We start from the raw sequence: 23,208 nt of genomic DNA, 5'->3' as shown, positions 1-23,208 counted from the left end.
TCGGTTTCAGTCACAGTACAGTGCTTAGCCAGTCAGCTAGTTCCATGTTTCATGATTGCTCAAGTCAAGCCTTCCAACAACCTTAAAGCACTTCCATCGCATCTCGTATACATCCACACCACAGCTTGGGAGACAGACAAGGCGAAATAGAACTGAAAGCCCTGCTGCACATATTCCTGCTGCAGGTCTCTCCTGAGCTTTGGAAAATGTGAACCTTGGATGCAAGTATCATGGCATTAAATGGGAAAAGAAAACAGTAAAAAGAAATAACGAGGTAAAAACAATGACTGCAGATGCTGGAAACCAGATTCTGGATTAGTGGTGATGGAAGAGCACAGCAGTTCAGGCAGCATCCAAGTAGCTTCGAAATCGACGTTTCGGGCAAAAGCCCTTCATCATGAAGGGCTTTTGCCCGAAACGTCGATTTCGAAGCTACTTGGATGCTGCCTGAACTGCTGTGCTCTTCCAGCACCACTAATCCAGTAAAAAGAAATAACTGATCATAATTTCGAATACATCTTTTTCATAAGTGCAAGATGTTGCAGTACTAAATGGCACTGAGCCACGCTGTGAACCTAACAAGCACTGATAGCACTCTCCTGGACTTGAACCCTTGGCTCCTGACATGCTTTTTGTGAATGAGAAACCTTTATCATGCTAATAGGCAACAAACCTAAATCATTTTCCTCCAAATTTGGCAGTCTGTGTCTTCAGAGCATTTGAGGTCCTAATGATCTCTCCCAACTCATTGTTCCCTTTGCCAGTTATTCCCTAATACCCATGTACTGCTGACCTTGTCCTAACACATATAGACAGGATTTGGTTGCAATTAAATAGGGGCAAACATCTTGCTGCACTCATCTGCTCTTGATCTCTTGATCCTTTTTACAAACTTTCAAAATTACCTCCTGCTCTGTTTCCCCCCATTTTTACATTCTCAATAATCACCCGCATTTCATAACTGTTCCCTGCCACTAGTAAACACTGTGATGCAAAAGCAAGATAATTGCTTCACTCCCTGAAACTGCCTACTTGTCCTTGGGCTTCACATTGAAGAGGAAGGAGAAACTGGAGATGGTGCAAACATATTTGTTAGCATGAGAATGTTATTTTCTTTAACTTTTTCAAATGCATCTGTTTTATGGCAATCATTAATCAAAGTGGTGTAACACAGCCCGGGCTTATTCTCTACCCAGCTGATTAAAAGGCTCTGAAAGGTTGCAAGGTCTGCCTGCTGAAAGACAGTGTTGTGCTCCTCCCCTTCCAGCAAAGAAAGCAAGGACTGTTTTTGTTACTTCCTCCCCTCAAGCCACCCAGACAACAAGAGAGCAACTGGGATATTCTTGGAATGTGGCATACACCTGAGAATTCTTATTATTATTTGAGTCACTTAGCAATTTAGGTGCAGTGTTTTTGAATTCAGAATGTGTACATTCCTTCACTTAATGCAGCTGATAGCAGGAATGGGAAACTGGAATAGAATTTCCACTTTGGCTGTGATAAAGCTGCAAACTGCACTCAGAATTGCAAGAGTTTACTTTCATAAATCTTTTGCTAAGATTTATGCTGATGCATATTTGTGTTTTGGTAAACGCAAAAATCTTTTGTGAACCAGCACAATTTTGCAGCCTTTTAGAATGTATTATTTTTGTATTTAAAATATTCTTTGATATATGTACTAGATTAATAAAACAAAAATTTGTTTATCACCAAATATACGTATTTTTAATTGTGTCTAGCCTGCCACCTGTAATCTTGAACTAAATAGCTGACAGGACTTTAAAGAATATTTTGTGGGACCATATCCTGCTTTCATTGCTGAACAGTCAAGAATTCCTAAATTTAAAATCTTTCATCATTTAAAGAATGAATGAATATATCCAGAAATTAAGATTTGCATTTATATATTGACCTCTTATGACCACCAATGCTCTTTACAGCCAATTAAGTACAAGAGTAGTCACAGATGTTATATAAGGATCCATTTTTGCACAGTAAAATCCCAGTAATTAAAGTTCAAGTAATTTGATTTGATGATATTGATTGGTTAAGTTTGCCCAGCGTACTGTGATACTGCTGCGATTTTCTTCAAACTAATGCCGCAAGATCTCTTGCAGTGATGTAAGATAGCTGACTTCAGTTCAATGTCCAATCTGAAAGACCACATCTTCAACAGGGCAGCATCCCCTCAGTATTGCACTGGAGAGTCAGCCTAGTTTATGCCTAAGTATTGGAGCAGAACTTGAATCCGTGATCTTCTGATCTCAAGGGTGAAGTTCTTTACTAACAGAGTCACAGCTGACTTGAATTGGCCTAGCAACCTGAACTCAAGTAGGGCCAGCAGTACTGACCTGTGGTTGCAACGTTAGAGGCAAGTTTGGGTTCTTGACGGTTTCTGCATTGTTGAGGCATCCTAGTGCCGACTCATGCCTGCTGTTGTGGAAGAAAGTTTGGGTTCCCAGCAGTGTCTGTGTCCAACACCAATTCATGGAGGCAGCAGTCGAGGCAAATTTTGGCTCAGTACGAGGCCAGGTGGCAACAGCAGTGGCTGCATTGGCAAGGTGGGGGCTAAAGCAGGCTCACAGCAGTGGTGTAGTCGAGTTTGGGCTGATGCGGTACCCGGCAGCATTGATGGTGTTTGCATTGGGGAGATCCAGTGAGGGCTCATAGTGGTGAGAGTGTTGGTGGAAGTAAGATGGCGCCAGAGAGTGTTGACGATTGATCCAGTGACAGCATGGTGAAGGGGACTCATGTCCAGCCATCAGGCCCATGGCCCGTGATGGAACACTTAACAAGAAGTAAAGTTGGCCACTTTCTTTATTTCTTCATTTTTCTGCCTTTCTAACCAATGTTTTAGTTTATTTTACTGTGTTTAAAAATGATGGTTCTGTAGAGTGGTGACACTACACAACGCTTTTCACTACATGTTGTAACAAGATACACATGACAATAAATACATCAAATCAAATCAAAAATGTCCACAGTTCTTTGGGTCCTTGGTCATGACAAAAGCCTCAAATTTCTTGGACTATTTTTTGAGCCTGGGAAGCATGCCAATGTTTTGGCAGTGTTTTATTTCAGGTCCCAGTGGCAGTGTATGGCTCTGTATCACCGAGTAGATGCTGTCTGCTTGTTGAAGCCAGCTTGAAATAGATGGTAGCTCACCTCCAACTTTCTGCAAGGTGACAAGTAACAAGTATGATCTTAACTCTCTACCCAAGAGGTTTACAATGATAGCTCATGCTAAAAAAAACCTTTGTTTTTATGGCATCTTTGAGCTTATGTTGTTATTCTTTCTACACTTCAAACATTCGCCTACCAGCCCCATCTCCCTTCCTTACTTTAATACTATTTTGAACAGAATATCACTGTACAATATCTGATTCTTTCCAAAGATGCTTACTGCCACAATCTTCCCTTCCTTCTATAATGCTTAGACTTCTAATGCTCAAAGATTCACATTATTCCTATCTCTTGACTTATGTACTCTCAGTTTGATTATTTTTAGTTGTTACAAAGCTCCACTCTTTAAAATGAAGCCTGAAATTATTCAAAATTCATAAAAGGTCAGCTTGGCAAAACTGATGGCACACAAGTATCTGAGCCAGAAAGTTGTGCATTGAAATTCCATCTTATCCAGACTGACAATGCAGTTTTGAAGCAGTGCTAAAATGATAGTTACTGCTGTCCTCTGTGAGGGTCTGCAGACTGAGCTTACTAATTTCAGCTTGTGTAGAGAATCCTGTGGCACAATTAAGACAAGAGCAATGTGCTTCCAACATTCTACCCTTAAACTTCTTATTTGCCTCATTGAGTTATTGTTTATAGTTAAGGGCGAAACCAACTGCTCCTCACAGTATCTGTATATAGTTTTGTCGTAGGAGTCAGTTATCACAGTTGGCAAGACAGCTGGTCTATGATGCAGTGTAACGCCAACTGGGGGGGTTCAATTTCCAGACCAGTTGAGCTTACTGTGAAGGACTCTCCCTCTCAACCTTTCACCTCACATAAGGCATGGGTATACTCAGGTTAAACCAGAGAGCAGCCCTATGGTGACTTCAGATTAGATTCCCTACAGTGTGGAAACAGGCCCTTCGGTCCAACTAGTCCATACTGACCCCCTGACGAGTAACCAACCCAGACCCATTCCTCATATTTGCCCCTGGCTAAGGCACCTAATTCTATAGGCAATTTAGCATGGCCAATTCACCTGAACTGCATATCTTTGGGCTGTGAGAGGAAACCGGCACACCCAGAGGAAACCCACGCAGACATGGGGAGAATGTGTAAGCTCCACACAGACAGTCACCTGAGGCTGGAATCGAACCCAGGTCCCTGGTGCTGTGAGGCAGCAATGCTAACCACTGAGCCATCGTGCCACCCTTTACCTTGATAGTTTCATGCATTTGCATTGCTATTTAGAGTAGCAACCTCAGACAGTACCTGAGATATGAAAATTGTCCTAAGGGATTCCTGAGAGATGTGATAAAGTGCTGGCCAGCACATTAGAAACTTAATGAAGACCTATTAATGAAACTATGCTTTGGTGCTTGTGTCTACTGGCCCTAGATAGTCTCCTCATGGAAATGTTGACGTTTCGGATCCTTGGCCGATTCAGCAACAGAACTGTGAAAGGCAGGACTTTAGATGAGCAACATACAATATTTAGGGAATAACATTTTTTTTTCAAACGAAAACAAAGCCAAACAACAGGGGGTGCTGCTTATTCTAATTTCTCACTTTGGAAACAATATGGGCAAAGACGCATTTCTTAGAATTTCAACATTTAGCGGAACATAAGGAATCGGCAATGAATTACTCTTGTTGTGATAAATAATACAAACTGTTCATTTTATTGTGTCATAATATCAGAAAGGGACAACATTTTTGGAGCTTGTTCTTGTTGCAGTTCCAAAAGGAACACATTTATCCTACTTATCTGACTTGCTCAGGAATGACTGTATGTTGTGGTTCTGTTCGCCGAGCTGGGAATTTGTGTTGCAGATGTTTCGTCCCCTGTCTAGGTGACATCCTCAGTGCTTGGGAACCTCCTGTGACGCGCTTCTGTGCTGTTTCCTCCGGCATTTATAGTGGCCTGTCATTATGGCACTCATCCACAGACTCTATCAACAAACACATCGACCTGGACCCAATATACCGGCCACTGCAGCAGACAGCTCGAACTGACAACCGGAAGCGGCAGAGACAGGCCACTATAAATGCCGGAGGAAACAGCACAGAAGCGCTTCACAGGAGGCTCCCAAGCACTGAGGATGTCACCTAGACAGGGGATGAAACGTTTGCAAGACAAATTCCCAGCTCGGCGAACAGAACCACAACAACGAGCACCCGAGCTATGAATCTTCTCCCAAACTTTGAAAGACTGTATGCTGAGCACTGCATTTGCTTATCAACAACAACTTACATTTATATGCTGCCTTCAATGTGAAAATAAAATGATGTAAAACACTTCACAGAGACCCAGCAAGGGAAATGGACACCAAGTCAAAGTAGGGAATTACAAGAATAATGACTAGATATTCAACCAATGAGATGGATTTTGAGGACTTTAAAGATAAAGAGGCTGGTGAACAGCCTCAGGTGATAAAAGAAAGTTCCAGAGTGTGGTTGTAGATGCTGAAGCTATAGTGGCCAAAACGATGCAAGTGGAGGAGGAAAAAGACCAGAGCTGAAGGAAGGAGATGTTACCAGGGAAAGGCAGGACCTTGAGGTATAAAGAGGCAAGATCATGGGCTTTAAAGTTGATGAATTGAAGGAATGAGAAGATATTGTGGATGTGACTGGTAAAAAGCATTTGGTGTGAGATCAGAGTTTTGGGTTAACTGAAGTTCAGCAGTGTGGCTGAGAAGGAGACCTTTGGATTAGTTGATTATGGAGGTGACAAAGGTATGAATGAAGGTTTCAGTTGCAGATGGGCTGAGGTAGCGGTGTTCATAGATGTATTACGTGCTGTCAGTTTTTAAAGTAAATCTTCTGGTAAAGCAATCCAAATCCAATCAGCCGAACTCCTCATCTCTCACTTTCTAAATACTGAATCCTGATCGATCATTTTATGGCATTGCACCTAAATTCCAAAGTGTTACTTTCCTTTTTAGTCTAGAATCTGCTGCTTTGAAGTATAAGTGACGTTATCCACGATCACTTTATATGAAGTTTGTGACCAACATGCTAAGTTGTCATAGCTGTAACCTCTGAATAAAACATGGTCTTCTTCCCATTTTTTAAAGGAGTTTTACTTGCATGTTTTCCCTGCTCTAAATCTCATAATTTCGCTATGTCCGTCTTGGGCTAGATTTTCCTGCACATTTCAGGACCTAAGCTTTGGGACCATATGCTTGTCCTGATCCAGCTTGTGTCATAATAACAAAGCCATTGGCCCAAGCTTCTGAGAAGTGGTCTCCTAATTGGCCATCTCTGTGTTTTTATTACACTTGGCAAAGTCATAAACTTCAGCAGCCTCATCAGGAGAGGTGGACGCTCCTGAGGTAGGTCAACGACCATGAGGGTGCCTGAACATTGAGGTTCCCTGGCTCACTAACATAGAAACACTGAAGACTCCTAAAGTGGAGACAGCCATTAGATTGGAAGTGAAATCTCTCCACTGGGTTATTTACTAACTAAGCCTTGTATCCCGACATCCTGTTATTGAGGCCTGGAGCCTCCAGCTTCCAGGCTGGTCCTGGGGAGGACACCTAGTCTGAGCTGGCAGCCTTGACACGAGGTGGGTGGTGTGGGGAGTAGCTCTCTCAATGGTAAAATATTGAAACTGATTATAAATAGCTCCAGTCTTAACTGAAGAGGTACAGTTAGTAAGTTTGCAGATGACACCAAAATTGAAGGTATAGTGGACAGCGAAGAGGGTTATCTCAGATTACAAAAGGATCTGGACCAGATGGGCCAATGGGCTAAGAAATGGCAGATGGAGTTTAATTCAGATAAATGCGAGGTGCTGCATTTTGGGAAAGCAAATCTTAGCAGGACTTATACACTTAATGGTAAGGTCCTCGGGAGTGTTGCTGAATGCTTAGGTCCTTGGAGTGCATGTTCATAGCTCCTTGAAAGTGGAGTTGCAGGTAGATAGGATAGTGAAGAAGGCGTTTGGTATGCTTTCCTTTGTTGGTCAGAGTATTGAGTACAGGAGTTGGGAGGTCATGTTGCAGCTATACAGGACATTGGTTAGGCCACTGTTGGAATATTGCCTGCAATTCTGGTCTCCTTCCTATCGGAAAGATGTTGTGAAACTTGAAAGGGTTCAGAAAATATTTACAAGGATGTTGCCAGGGTTGGAGGATATGAGCTACAGGGAGAGGCCTATCAGACTGGGGCTGTTTTCTCTGGACTGTTGGAGGCTGAGGGGTGACCTTATAGAGGTTTACAAAATTATAAGGGGCATGGATAGGATAAATAGACAAAGTCTTTTCCCTGGGGTTGGGGAATCCAGAACTAGAGAGCATAGGTTTAGGGTGAGAGGGGAAAGATATAAAAGAGACCTAAGGGGCAACCTTTTCACGCAGAGGGTGGTACATGTATGGAATGAGCTGCCAGAGGTTGGTACAATTGCAACATTTAAGAGGCATTTGGATGGGTATATGAATAGGAAGGGTTTGGAGGGATATGGACCGGGTGCTGGCAGGTGGGACTAGATTGGGTTGGGATATCTGGTCGGCATGGATGGGTTGGACTGAAGGGTCTGTTTCCATGCTGTACATCTCTATGACTCTATGAAGTGGAATGAAGTTAGTACACAACTTAAGCGTTGCTGAAAAAAAAGATTTTGCCAACAGTTTTCATCTTGCACTCATCAGGACAAGTCACCTGAAATACCAACATAAGGGGGAAGCAACATTTGTACTTTTCATGAGAAATATGCTGATCATGTGGCAAGTGAGTTCCAGGCAGCCGATTTAGTTCCCAGCCGATCTGGAGTGTATTTGTGTTCTGTCGTGATTGTAGCAAGGTCAGCCAGCTGAACCTCATAGAATATGAGTTCCCTGATTGGGTCCGTTAAACAAGTCTAATCAGGGAGTCTTAGCTGACATAAAAGGATGAATGTCAGGGATATTGGGCCGCCTGAATGCCTGGCTCAGTGAGATGCAATGTTATTGTCAAATGTATTGTTTGTAAATAAAGGGTGATTGGTGATGGGATGCCAGCTTCTGAAGAGTTAGTTCAGGCTCCATCTTGACTCTGATCTCCTTCAATCTGTCTCCAGGTTGCTGGGAAAATCCTGCTGCAAAAACATGTTTCTCTTCATTCAGTAGGACACTAATGTCAATCTAAAAAAAAGGTTTGCAATGAATGAATTTTACTGTTTTTAAAATGAGTTTTTCATACTGATATAAGATAGCCCATTTCTAATACTGAAGTGCTTTTAAATATCTTGAAGGGAGAGTTTCATCATTTAAAGTAGTATATAAAAGTTCTGGTGACATGAGGAAAGAACTTTAACACCCCAGAGATTTAGGATGGAAGCACAAACTGTTTTGAGGACTGGGTGCCATTCAGATAAAGGAAATCAACCACCTACTTGCCTGCAAGGTGTTGGGCAGCCTACAGCCCATCTTTGATAATAGTCTTTCCTACGTTTCAGCAAAAGCTGACTTCCAGGCCCTTTCTACAGAAGAGGATCACAGGACAGTACAAATCTACCCAAAAAGGCTGTTGAAATGAGGCTGGGGAACAATTGAAAATTCAAAACTAAAATTAATAGATGTTTATTTGGCAAAAATGTTCAGAGTTATGTAATGTAAGGTAAGTAAATGGAGTTCAATATAGACTAGCAGGATTTAATTGAAGGCGGAATGTGTTTAAGGGATTAAATGGTCTATTCTTGATACTATCCCATCTGGGTTCTGTTGACTTCCTGTTAACACAAATGGCAATGGACAATTTAAGTATTCTTTTGGCATAAACTCCTTCACATTTTTTAAAAAGAACCTTTTTTTTTAAAAAAGTCCCAAGTGACAGATGCAGGATTTGAATGAACTTATAGATAATAAGGGATGGATTTGAACCGCTGGGGAATTTGGTTTAAAGAAAATTAATTAAAACTTCTTTGTACCACTAATAGATTATCTATTGCTAGTGGGAGAAAGAAGTTTTTAAAATTTTAAAAAAAGCAAATAGGGATTGAAACCACGAGTGTACTGGGAGCAGGGGTCAAATCCTTTACTGGCTACTAAAGAATAAATTCTGAAATGAAGAAATAAAATTCAGTATTGCACAGTTTATTAGTTTAAGGCATCCCTCCCCGGTAATAATAGTTAATTGTTGAGGAAGGAAGTTTTAAGATAAATAATATGTTGGAACAGATTTTATCTTACTAATTGAAAAAAGAAATCTGAGTGGTAAGTCACTGATTCAAACTATATGGGTGTCCAAGACCAACAAGATTTAAATTCCCCATCCACGATAGTTATACATCAATGGGAGAAAGCAAGCATTCAGTTACAGAGACTGGGTTCTACTACCATGGTTAAAATGATTTTTCTCCTTTTATCATCTTAGGCACCTTTAACCTCTGTCCTTTGCTATCTCGGGAACCTGATGCTCTTAGCATCCCTGGAACTACTTTTCTGTCTCCTATTTGTTTTGCTGACCACTGCACATACAGCGTACTGATTGTCAGCACCATTAAAATTCTTCTGTGTATTGTTATCTCAGTATTGTTAATAATAGGTCAAGCCATGGTATCACAATAGGACAAGGCAAGGAAACTATTGGTGTTGGCATTATTCTCCACTGCCTTCTGGCTATTGAAGTTAACCTCCTACGATCAAAATTGGAGCAATACTCAGTGAATGACAACAACAAAAAGCAAGTGACTTTCATTTTCCCTACATCCCAATATTCTTTTACTTCCGTGAGTGAGAAGCCAAGGTATCCTCAGAACTTTGGGTTTACGAATAAAAATGACAATGCTCAATTTGCTATTTGGGAATTCTTTGAATGTCAACATATAATTTTCCAATATAATATTTTATAAAATATTCCCCCATTTTAAATGCAAATAAGCTGTTACATGAATTTCTTTTTAACCTTTATTCTACAGTGGTAACTCATCTGCAGTTACTAGTGCATGTAATGCGTAAGTACAGTTATATATATTTGAATGGACTGCATTGGATGTTTTATTCATTATAAGAACCTGGCTGTTTTATTCTTCATAGAGCTCAATCTCAGAAACTTGACCAGTAATGCAAAGATCAGCTGTCCTTCATTGACATGGTCAGCTGATTGGGCAGGCAGATAGAACAGAAAGGAATAAGTGGCAAGGTAGCAGGGTGGGATAATGGTAGAGGAGGGGTAGCGAGGGAAAGGAGAGATACTGGCAGACTTCAAGTGGGGCAATAAGTAAGTGAACTATTGAAACCAGTGCAGTAAAGTATCTTGGAAAGGAAGAATTGGCAAAGGGGCAATAAAAGGACTTACTATTTACTTTACAAAATAGTCAAAAATCCATATTTACATCCCTTCCCTCATTCCCTGCCCTGGATGCATCCTGTGAGGAATCCCACTCATTCTCCCATTCCTAACCATACTTCTGCAAACATTTTCCTACTGCTATCCAGTCCTGCTGTTCCTTTCCCCTTTCCCTCTCCCTATTTCCCTCTAGCGTCCTTCCTTCCATCCTCTCTGCCCCCTTTTTCCTTCCATTTCCTACCATTTCATCATTCATCTTTCTTTTCTTCACCCCCCCAATTCTTCCTCACATTCTCCCCTACTGTTTTAGCTTCCCCTCTCTCATCCCTCCTTCACAGAAACTGCTGTTTTCTGTGTAAGTTCAGCATTGCATTCAATTTTTGACCAAATATTATTTTATTTCAGCAATTTTCTTTCCAGAACAATCATTCTGAAAACAAATCCATTGGAGCTCTGAAGGAATGACCAGCAGATTTTAATCTTATATACTTTATTTCTGTTATTATTCTATGTAAGTCTCCATATAGATGCAATTTTTTTCAGCAGATATCGAAGGCTTTTTTTCTACAGAATTTTGTAGATATCATCTCAGTCTTTCCAACTCCTCAGTAAGGCTGCAAGGTTGAGCATAATTGTTCAACACTAACTCTGCTATTCTTCTGATATATTGGACTTATTTTAACTATCCAACTCTTCTCATTTATTGACTTTATTTGTTCAATGGCAAACTGACCATCTGTTCGCATGACATTGGCCAGTTAACTCAGTTGGTGGGATGGCTAGTTTGCCATGCAGAGTGACGCCAATAGTGTCTTCAGTGCTTGTGCCAGCTGAGGTCACGAAAATGGCCTGGCCTTCTTGACTTCACCCGTTACCTGAGGTGTGGTGACCCTCAGGTTATACTCATCACCTGTCATCATTCACACCTTCTCTCTGTTTGTCATATGAGAGAGCAGCATCTGGGACTGCGATGACTCCACTGTCATCCTTTCACTGTTCTAATCCATGATGCCAAATAATTAAATTTCTGTATTACTTCATTTTTAGCTTAAAATAAAAAGACTGCCTTTATCACTGTTCAGAACCTCAGGGTGTTCCACAGCACTTTACACCCAGTGAAATGAAGTGTAGTCACTGCATAATGTGAGAAATGCAACAGTCAATATATGCAAACTCCCACAAACAGCAATGTAAATATGATGGGATAATCTGTTTTGATCCCTCAATAAAATTGTTCACCAATTTTAGCCTCTCGCTGTTAGCTGTTATAGACAAGTAAGTGAGCTCACTGATGAAACTATGCAGTGTTGTTAGTCAATTCTTTCAGATTAAATCCGTCTGAAACACATTCTTTATTTATTAGGGAACCAGTCCAGATTTAATCCAGTATGCATGTAGGTATAGCACCAAGCAAGTGGCCACTATTTATAATAGTGGAGCCCAATTCTGTGTTGTTGTCTGAATGCTTTATGTGGATAGCTTGGTTATTGATACAACTAGTCGCTATAATGTTATTGTTAACATACAACCAGTGATTTAAACCATGGAGTCTTTGACCACACACATGGTAGAATTGATGATTGAACCAAAATTCATTTTTTGATAGAAGCCCTAATTTCAAATTGTTTTAATTATCTGTTGCATCACTTCCTAGATGTTGGAAACAACACCTGTAAGCTACCAACAAAATTCTGAGTATGAATCCTGCTTCATAAGCTAGCTCGACAGGCTGGTAAACATTGCTGCCTGTCTGTATTCTTCAGCTGAATCTGAGGTAGACAAATTTAATAGCAACACTAGACATTTTGGCAGTGGTTGAAGGAAGTTTACCCTTTTATTGGCCTATATTAGTCTATATTTTAAATCAAAACAATGAAACTGCACATCAGCACCTTTAAACAGATGGCATCTCCATTTCACTTGTCTCATATAAGCACACTTAATTTCATCAATTTTATTTGATTTGTGGCTTTTGCAAAAAAAAAGCTTTTTTTAATCATTCTATCCACCACACCACCCACAAAGGATTGGTGAGGAGCCTTATTCATTTAAAACATCAGAGAGCTGAATGTTATTTAGGGACATGAATACCTTATAAGGGGTTGTGGCAAAAGACAAGACATGACCTTTGTCAGCCCCAGCACTTAACTGTCTGTCCTATGTCCCTGTTGAGTTTTTGAATTTATTCAGGGCTGATTTAGATAGATTATGAATAGATAAGATTGTTAAGGGTTATGGGACAGGCCAAACAAAAAGTTGGAGTTAACTTCATAATCAGACCAACCATGATTGTACTGAATTGGGGAGCAGGCTCAAAGGCCTACCCTGCTCCTAATCGTGTCTGTCACTTCTTGGCTGAGGCACAGATGTTCAAAATGCATCTCATTGATTGATATTCACAGATGTTCATTGGGAATTTGGCTGCATCATCCTTGTGCAGTTCTCTAAGGCTTCTTAAGCTGCTCAGAAGGCTGAGTGATGTTAGTCTTGAGAAAGAACCTGATCTATACACCAGCCCAGAGAGTGGTGAGCCTGTGGAAATCTCTGCCACTGAAGGCAGTTGAGGCCAAAGCATTGAATGTTTTCAAGAAGGAGATAGATATAGTTCTTAGGGCTAAAGGGATCAAAGGGTATGGGGATAAAGTCGGAACAGGGTAGGCTGATGATCAACCATGATCGTAATGAATGGCAGAGCCTTAAGAAGGGCAGAATGGCCTTCTGCTCCTATTTGCTATGTTTCTAAGTTTACCAGCAGGTTCATATAATGTATATTGCTTCATGGGAATTGGGTTATCTACTGAAACTCATTTCATGTAGAATACAGAACCCTTTCTCATTAGCTTGATTGCACTCAAACCCAATACCAGTGCCTCAAGGCCTATGAATATCCAACTTTTATTATTTTCTAGTCTTTTTGTCATTGACCAGGGCAGATAATAGGGAGAATTGTCATGTGAGGATACCATTTCATCAAAAGAAAATTTAAGGAGTTGTGGAGAAAGGGGAGATTGTAGACATAGTGTATTTGGATTTCCAGATGGCATTGTTCAGGTGCCAAATCAAAGACGATTGCAGAGTATAAAAACTCTTGGTTTAGTTGGTAAGACAAGATCATTGGTAGAGGATTGGCTGGCTGGCAGAAAATAAAGAGCTTGCATAGGTTTGTAATTATCTGATTGGCAGGATGTGATGAGTGGAGTCCTGCAAGATCTATGCTGGGGCTACAACGTTTTACAATTTACACCAATGAATTAGATGAGGGGAGCAAAAACAAAAATCTGGCAGACAGAGTATACTTTGGGAAAAGGAGAAGCTGTTTACTCTGGGAGGAAGAAGAAAAATATCAGAGTGTTACTTAAACAGAGAATGACTGTGGAATGCTGAGGTACAGAAGGAGATACTGCATGAGCCAAACAATTCAGTATCCAGCTACAGAGCATAATTCATAGGGGATGCTAACCTTTATTATAAGAGGAATTAAACATAAGAAAAGGACATTAAGCTTCAGATATACAGGATGTTGTTGAGACCACATTTTAAACTTTGTGCAGGTTTGATCTCCTTATTGAATGATGGACGTAAATGTGTTGGCAGTGGTTCAGAGGAGATTTACTAGATCAATATCTGGAATGAGTGGGTTGTCTTATGAGATTAGTTGAGAGATGCTGAATTTGTTTCCAATGGAGTTTAAAGGACTGAGGAGTGACTTGAGAGAATGTATATGGCCCTGAATGGATGTGAAAAGGTGAACATGGACAGTGTCTTCCCTCTTGTGGGTCAGTCCAGAACTAGCAGGCATTGTCTTAAAACCAGAGATTGCCCTTTTAGAACAGCGATGAGAGTATTTTTTCTGTTAAGGTTGTGTGACCTTGGAACTCTCTGCCTCAGGACACAGTGGAAGTAGGATCATTAAATATTTTCAAAGCTGAGGTTTGGAAAGAGAATCAAATGTTATCAGGATAGATGGGAAAGTGGAATTCAAAAGAGTAACTGCTTGGGTATGATCTAATTGAATGGCAGAACATGCCTAAGGGACAAAGTGTCCACTTCAGCTCATATTTTGTGTGTTCATGTGATTTTACTTTTACCCCTGTGCTTGATTTCCTGGTCTGTCTGTCAATACAATTCCCACAGTGATAGGTTTGCGCCCTAGCACACTATGGCATGGCAGATTGGGTCATTATTGCCCCCCCCAATTATCAGCCTAACCTTAATTGTCCAAATCAGTAGAAAAGCATATTCCAATCACCAACCCTAATTGTTTGAAATCAGTAAACCAAAACTTGCTTCACAGTATTGAACATGAATTCATATTTGAATACAAATAACCTTTTTAAGTAAGATACAGAATTGCTTGGAGCTACAATGATTGGCAGAAAATGTATAAATTATTTGCGCCTTTAATATTTACCCTTTAATTACACACACCAATGACATGAAAACGAAACCTCAATATATATTTCATTAACTGTAAGGTCATTAGGAAATTATGCTGTTCGGAAAATCCATATTACACTATATTTTGAAGAGCTTGTGAGCATGTTTTATTAAATACAATTGATCATGCAGAATCACTAAATTACTGGTTGCTGTTCATTTCGTAGGAGGGTGGGTTAAGGTGAACTCTGCTGTTTCATCAATACAGTTTAATTTATTTAATTTATTAAATAAACAGGCCTGTACATTTCAGTGAACGGTAATCTGGAAAATTAATTGAATATTTATTATTTCATCTACCTTCCAATGTCAGCTAAATATGGAGATGTTACATGTGACATTCTTAGAAATACTGGTGAGTGTTTTGACTTTGCAAACTGTCCCAAAATTGTGCTCGGTGTGAAAATAATTGTTTCTTAGGTTTCCACACAACAGCATGTATTTCACTGACTGTAAAATTGGGCTGTATTTTAAAACACCATTCTACTTGATAAAGTTAAGGTTACTAAGTTGATGCAATGAAATTAGTAAATTGTAAAGGTGTGTATCATAAAAAACATTTTTAATCATGTCGACAATCCACCATAATTTTTAATTAATGAAAATAACTTTTAAAAATATACACTCCTTTTAATGGGGTCCAATTGTCATTTTGCTAATAGCTTACCAAAAAGTCAAATATATACAGAAGCTTTTTAAAAAAATTCGATTAATGTCCTTGCCTCTAAAAGAATCACCTCCTTGAGGACATGGTGGAAGTTGTGGAAGTTGGACATGGTGAATAAATCATCCCGAGTGTGTTGCCTATTCATGGAAGAGCAAGCTTCCAGCTCAGTGCTATCTTTTGAATTAAGTGCAAAAGCTTGCAGAAACTTGATTTGCATTAGATGCAATTTGTGGTCAAAAATCCATGATGGTTCATGCAGGTTACACTGATTTGGAGTGAATTATAGCAACAAACTAGTTTAACCTTACACAAACCCTGCATCACTGTTTGCTTTATAACATTTCCTTCATAGTAATGCGGCAGCAAAGACTACATGGATCTCTTTTAAACACTCTGAGATTGGGGGAGGGGCATAGAATGCTACATTATAATGATTTCCCCTTGTATTATGTGCTAATCTTTCAATGCGTCATTTTGTTGCAAAACATAATAAATCCTGGTCCATCATTAGAGGAACAAAAAAATTCCACAAGCAATTCAGCACAAGTTTAAGATCGGCTAGTCTCTTCACTGAACTAAATGAAATAGGGATTATTGAAAGTGACATGCATTAATCAATAGTTTATTTACTTTAATGCAGAAAACTGCACAGTTAAAATGTGTTCAATGTGACGTCTGTATTTTGTGTGCATTTCAGTCAGGATAATCAATAGTCAAATAACACTGGCTTATATAGATCCATTTATATAATGTTTTAAATTATAGATGTTGAGCAGCATCTGATAACAGTTCCATCCATGGATACATCGTAGGTGTGATTATATTAGCTTAACCTGCTCTTTATGCAAAAGTATGTTATATTAATTGACATTATGTTTTTATATTATGTCCAGATCTCCTTGTTGGTGATGGGGTATAGTTCACTCAGGAAGTCCTGAGTTGCTGTGGCAAGATCATTGTCACATACATGTTGTAACCAGGAGCTACAGATACAGTGATGGTGGAGGCTGTAATGTTCTTTGCATCACATGGCTGTTTAGGAATCACACCTGCCATTGCAAATGTTAATTATCAGCCAGTTTGGGCACGTAATGGATACACCTTCCTTAGCCATCAAGTTCTAAAGTGGGACTTGAACCTGGAACTTCTGGTTCAGAGGCTAGGACATTATCCACTGCACCACAAGACTGCCTCAGAATGTCTTTATTCTGCTAAGAGTTCAGATTTCCATCTTGTTCATTATCACACACTTTTAAAACACTGGTTTTCTTCTTGTCAGCACTCACACATTTTAATTTATTGTGCAAAGATGCTTATCCCAATAATTTTTCTAAGTTAAGATAACCTCAGCAAGTTACAAAGATGCAGGTGAATTCTTTCATATCTTACATCCTATCCTCACCTGACTGGTCCTGTATTATGCCTTTTACTGCATGTAAGTGCTAGAAATCTGAAATCAAAGCAGAAAGTGCTGGAGAAACTTGGCAGATCGGGCAGCACCTTGAAGAGGTATTGAAACTTTAAGTCTGCCTCTCTCCACAGATGCTGCCAGATCAGCCAGATTTCTCCTGCGCTTTTGTTTTTTTTATTTTTTTTACCAGTTGTGTTTGGCAATATTTATGAAGCTTCTTTGTAGTCTAATTGACTTTTCAATTTTCTCATGTGTCAGCTACACTCAAATAGTAGTCACAAGTTCTAGTTTTTTTCAATATCCTTACTCCTTCCCTCACCCATATTGCCGTACTCAATTGGATAGGCAGGACAGCCAGCCTAGCGGTGCCCAGAATCTGACAGACATTGCCATGTTTAAGTGGTGCAGAAAGACCTTCTCTTTGCTCGACAATGTCCCTTCAGTTACACACAGGAAAGAGCAATGCAAGTCAGTCATCAAAGATGACTGCTATTGGAATTCCTTCATTGTTCACTTGTTTCTATAAAGCCATATCAAGTGTTAAGTTGTTGTTGGTAGAATCGTGAGTTCGCTGAGGAATGAAAGACTTTGAAAATCCAGACAAGCTGGTGTTGTTCTCCTTGGAGTACAGGAGGTTAGGGGATTGAGCCAGCTGCTCAATGTTTTGACGGCTTTGATAATTAATAAAGTGAAACTGCTTCCATCGATAGAAAGGTCGTCAAGCAGAAGATAACGATTTCGGGCAATGGGTGAAAAAGGACGTGAATTGAAAATTTTCTAAGCTGTTACAATCTAGAATGCAACGTCAGAAAGAGTCAAAAGCAGATTCAGTCATATATTTCAAAAAAGATTGAGATGAATGCTTGAAAATGAAATAAAGAAAATCTGCTCAGCACTGGGGAAAGGGGTGGGGGTGCAGGTTTAATAAGATGGCCCTGTCAAAGACCTGTATGATGGACTGAATAATATTCATCTGTGCTGTATACTTTTATGATTCTCCAGCAATCCTGGTGCCAATCTGATATTCAACATTTGTGCTTGTGTTAATAGTGTCTATTATTTCTTTGAATATTGCTGTAGCTATCACTTCCTTATTCCAGTAGTGTTGCTAGTGGTCCTCTCAAACACCCGAGCAGTAATGCAATCTAAATTCCAACTTCAAAGGAGCTCTTTGTATTGAATGCGTGACATTTCCATTTTCCACACATTATAATCAGAGGTGATATCTAAGAAGTATTTTAGCATTTTTCTTTTTCTCTGTGAACTTTATTCATACTTACATAAAATAAATATTACACTGAGTTAACAGCCTTGGGTGCAGTAAAGTCATTCTATTTGTGCAGCAAATTTAATAATGTATCTGAAAGTGAGATAATGTTTAGAACGTGATCTCAGTGTTGTGCCTTACAGTTTTCTAGTTATGACCAGATATATTGGCCTTGATATTAACTGGGCAGGGGGTGGGGGTTGTGAGAGGGTAAAGGAACAAATCTGGCAAAACTTTCAATGCAGATATACAACGCACTTGGGGGTGCGTTTAAACAAAATACTGCAGCTGCTCTTTTAGCAACTGGATTGGGCAGCCCATGAGTTGTGGAGAGGGTCTGCTAAGAGTAGGGAGTCCCGGTTGGGAAGGCAGTTTCCATGGTTCCCTTATGAGACTTTCTAGGGGCCCCCTTTTCTATCATGGCTCCCAAAATTTTGAAAAATAAATTCCAAACTTTTCGGGCTCAGGATTTGGCTCTTGTCAGAGAGTCAGCCATTTAGGACTGAGAAATCTCTTCACTCAAGGCTTGAGAACCTTTGGAAGTCTCTACTCCAACCTTGACCACAGTCATTGTGTATATTAAGGATGTAGGACAGTCCACTTTTGAGTGCAGAGAATTCTGGAGTGTGGGGGTAATGCAGGAAGGTGAGGGTGAGTTAGAAGATCAGATTTAAATTTTGTTGAATGATGGAACAGATTCAAAGGTTCAAATAATCTATTCTAGCTCCTATTCCTTTTTATCTTACATTTTATTTTTCTCCATCAATAGCGTTATAGCTTGTGCCTATCCTGCTTCCGTGTTAATCGGAGCAGTTAATATGGGGATACTGGCAACTGTTAATCTTCACCAGACTGGTTTCTGCCAAGTGGGGGCATTAAAATATGGGGCCTGTACTTTGAACATTTTCAAGAATGCAATTAAAATTATTATTCTTTTCTCTCTTTCCTCTTCTGCATCTATCTTAGGTGTTTGGTGCTATTAGTAGCACAAACCCTGCACGCAGTGAGGTACATACACTGATACAGAGGCAGGTGAACAATGTGGACAATGTGTTGCAATCCTCTGAACTCCGAGAAAGACAGCGGAAGATGTGAGTATCTTTTATGTATCTGCATTTGGCAGAGCACCTCAAATTGCTTCATTAGAGCAATTATCAAAAACATACAGGCTGAAAGAAAATGAAAAACAATCATAAAATCACATTTCTCACATTATGATTACATTGTCCACTTTTGTGTTACTTTGCAGCTTCACTGAATGCAATCAATAAATTAAGACTATGGTCTAATGGTATAATTTGACAATGAAGAATTTTGACAACATTCAAGCAAAATTACTTAAACAAATTGTACAGTTAGATGTGAATAAGTGTTAGATGTTACTGGCTGAATCTCTGACAGTCTGAATGCATAATCTGTTCAGTTTGAATGACATAAAAATAAATAATAACTTGCATTTTTAATGTACCTTTAAAACACTAAATATCTTAAGTGCCTTATTGTTGTCTTATCAAACATAAGTTTATTCCGAACCATCTAGGCTATATTAGGGCAGGTGACCAAGAGTTTGGTGAAGGAAACAAGTTTTAACGATTTTCTTCACGGAAAATTTGTAAGTTTGTAAGATGTGATTATAAGTGTTGGAGCAATGAAAATCAAGGATGCACAAGAGACTAAAATTGGATGAGCACAGAGTTCAGTGTTGGGGAGAAATGAGGCTGTGAAAAGATTGGAAAACAATCTTAATGGCTTCACCATTCATCACTGCACTTTCAGCTCGGCCCCAAGCTCTGGAATTTTCAACCTAAATATCTCCAAAGATATGCATTTTAAAAGTGAAGAGTTGCTTGACTTAGAGTCAGTATAAGCCAATGAATACAGAAGTGACACTTGGGACTTTTTGAGAGTTCAGATATGATTTAAGAAAGTAAATAGCAAATGCATGTGCATTGAGTACAGTTGAAAAGACAAATTCACCTGAAGTTACTGTGCGTCCTAATACATATTTTAACCATTTAGCGACTGGAATACTTTGATCGAGAAATGTACTTCTTTTGCTCTTATGTTTTGTAAAATTCAAAATATGCTGCCTTTGTTAAAAAGGCCTGCCAGAAATTACTACTGCTAGTTCCATTCATGCATTAGTGCCTGGAACATTGTGAATGGCTTTCAAATTGTGTTGTTAAATTATCGTTGTGGTTCTGTTCACCGAGCTGGGAATTTGTCTTGCAAACAGGAGGCTCCCAAGCACTGAGGATGTCACCTAGACAGGGGACGAAACGTTTGCAAGACAAATTCCCAGCTCGGCGAACAGAACCACAACAACGAGCACCCGAGCTACAAATCTTCTCCCAAACTTTGTTGTTAAATTATATTAATAATGCATCTTCCAACATTTTTTTGAAGTCAACGTAAATGTGTAAATGGAAACAACCTCATTTTATTGGGTGAAATCAATGGAACTGGAGCTAATTTTGGGGTTCACTGCTATGTATCCCTAGGATTTGCACAAGTATTTGACCCAATATTGGGTCATGCCTTTATTCAGGTGTCTGGAAAGGCTGAATAAAATGGATAATAGACCCCTTGCATATGTTAATGATACCTGTTATAGTTCCTCTCTGGGAACTTCAGTACCCCTAAGGAGCAGTTGAGCCTGCTTCATTCAGGCTTTGCAGATGTGGCTGCAGCCTAGCATGTAGCTGGCACCAAAGAAGTGCATAGGGGAAAGCGAGGACTGCAGATGCTGCAGAGTCAGTGTTAGCAAAGCGTGATGCTGGGAAAAGTACGACAGGTCAGGCAGCATATGAGAAGCAAGAGCCTTCAATGTAAAACTGGAGGAGTGAGAGTGCTGTTTCTGCTACACAACAATTTGAATAAACATAGTTAGCCTACAATTATCCCATGCTTTCTCCTCATTCTCATACTCCGGTACTTACCCAAGGGCTGCATGATGCTCAGTGCAAAAAGTAGATTTGATCTCATGACAAAGGATAGTTGCCAGCACGCAACTATTATTGTGGGCAAGTATTAATGTGGGCCCAAGGGACAATATCAGATGGTTTCCGACCAGCCTTTTTTGGCACTTGCATTTGCTGCACTACTTGGTTGCCACACAAAAGCAATAACAAATCAGAGATGCTTATGATTTTACACAACCAGCAGCTATGTCATTTAATTTCCAAACCTAATTCATAGTCGTGCACATATTGAAGTGAATGGTATTTTGATTATCCACATAGGAATCTCTTTTGGGGTAGAACTGACCTGTATAAGAAGGACGGATTGCGCCTGAATTGGAAGGGGACTAATATACTGGCAGGGAAATTTGCTAGAACTGCTTGGGAGGATTTAAACTAGTAAGGTGGGGGGGTGGGACCCAGGGAGATAATAAGGAAAGAGATCGATCTGAGACGGGTATAGCTGAGAACAGAAGTGAGTCAAACAGTCAGGGCAGGCAGGGACAAGGTAGGACTAATAAATTAAACTGCATTTATTTCAATGCAAGGGGCCTAACAGGGAAGACAGATGAACTCAGGGCTTGGTTAGGAACATGAGACTGGGATATCATAGCACATTATGGAAACATGGCTCAGGGATGGGCAGGATTGGCAGCTTAATGTTCCAGGATACAAATGCTACAGGAAGGATAGAAAGGGAGAAAAGAGAGGAGGGGGAGTGGCATTTTTGATAAGGGATAGCATTACAGCTGTGCTGAGGGAGGATATTCCCTGAAATACATCCAGGGAAATTATTTGGGTGGAACTGAGAAATAAGAAAGGGATGATCACCTTATTGGGATTGTATTATAGACCCCCCAATAGTCAGAGGGAAATTGAGAAGCAAACTTGTAAGGAGATCTCAGCTATCTGTAAGAGTAATAGGGTGGTTATGGTAGGGGATTTTAACTTTCCAAACATAAACTGGGACTGCCATAGTGTTAAGGGTTCAGATGGAGAGGAATTTCTTAAGTGTGCACAAGACAATTTTCTGATTCAGTATGTGGATGTACCTACTAGAGAAGGTGCAAAACTTGACCTACTCTTGGGAAATAAGGCAGGGCAGGTGACTGAGGTGTCAGTGGGGGAGCACTTTAGGGCCAGCGACCATAATTCTATTCATTTTAAAATAGTGATGGAAAAGGATAGACCAGATCTAAAAGTTGAAGTTCTAAATTGGAGAAAGGCCAATTTTGACGTAATTAGGCAAGAACTTTTGAAAGCTGATTGGAGGCAGATGTTTGCAGGTAAAGGGGCAGCTGGAAAATGGGAAGCCTTCAGAAATGAGATAACAAGAATCCAGAGAAAGTATATTCCTGTCAGGGTGAAAGGGAAGGCTGGTAGGTATAGGGAATGCTGGAAAGACTAAAGAAATTGAGTGTTTGGTTAAAAAAAAAGGAAGCATATGTCAGGTATAGACAGGATAGATCGAGTGAATCCTTAGAAGAGAATAAAGAAAGTAGGAGTATACTTAAGAGGGAAATCAGGAGGGCAAAACGGGGACATGAGATAGCTTTGTCAAATAGAATTAAGGAGAATCCAAAGGGTTTTTACAAATGTATTAAGGTCAAAAGAGTAACTAGGGAGAGAATAGGGCCCCTCAAAGATCAGCAAGGCGGCATTTGTGTGGAGCCACAGAAAATGGGGGTGATACTAAATCAATATTTTGCATCAGTATTTACTGTGGAAAAGAATATAGAAGATATAGACTGTAGGGAAATAGATGGTGACATCTTGCAAAATGTGCAGATTACAGAGGAGGAAGTGCTGGATGTCTTGAAACGGTTAAAAGTGGATAAATCCACAGGACCTGATCAGGTGTACCCGAGAACTCTGTGGGAAGCTAGAGGAGTGATTGCTGGGCCTCTTGCTGCGATATTTATATCATCGATAGTCACAGGTGAGGTGCCAGAAGACTGGAGGTTGGCAAACGTGGTGCCACTGTTTAAGAAGGGCGGTAAAGACAAGCCAGGGAACTGTAGAT

The 23,208-nt window shown here is 39.9% G+C and overlaps 1 protein-coding gene across 1 annotated transcript in view; it reads left to right on the top strand.

The window, feature by feature from the left end:
- The window catches only part of ofcc1 (orofacial cleft 1 candidate 1), a 306,357-nt gene that overhangs the window by 271,451 nt on the left and 11,698 nt on the right, over window positions 1–23,208 (top strand). The window contains exon 21 of the mRNA XM_072570820.1: window positions 19,192–19,316. Within this exon, the coding sequence (XP_072426921.1) occupies window positions 19,192–19,316 (125 nt within the window). The remainder of the gene's footprint in view (window positions 1–19,191; window positions 19,317–23,208) is intronic.

Source organism: Chiloscyllium punctatum, chromosome 5 (assembly GCF_047496795.1).
Source record: "Chiloscyllium punctatum isolate Juve2018m chromosome 5, sChiPun1.3, whole genome shotgun sequence".
Taxonomy (NCBI): Eukaryota; Metazoa; Chordata; class Chondrichthyes; order Orectolobiformes; family Hemiscylliidae; genus Chiloscyllium; species Chiloscyllium punctatum.
The sequence above is the reverse complement of the archived record's forward strand: the minus strand, read 5'-3'. Positions and strand labels throughout refer to the sequence as shown.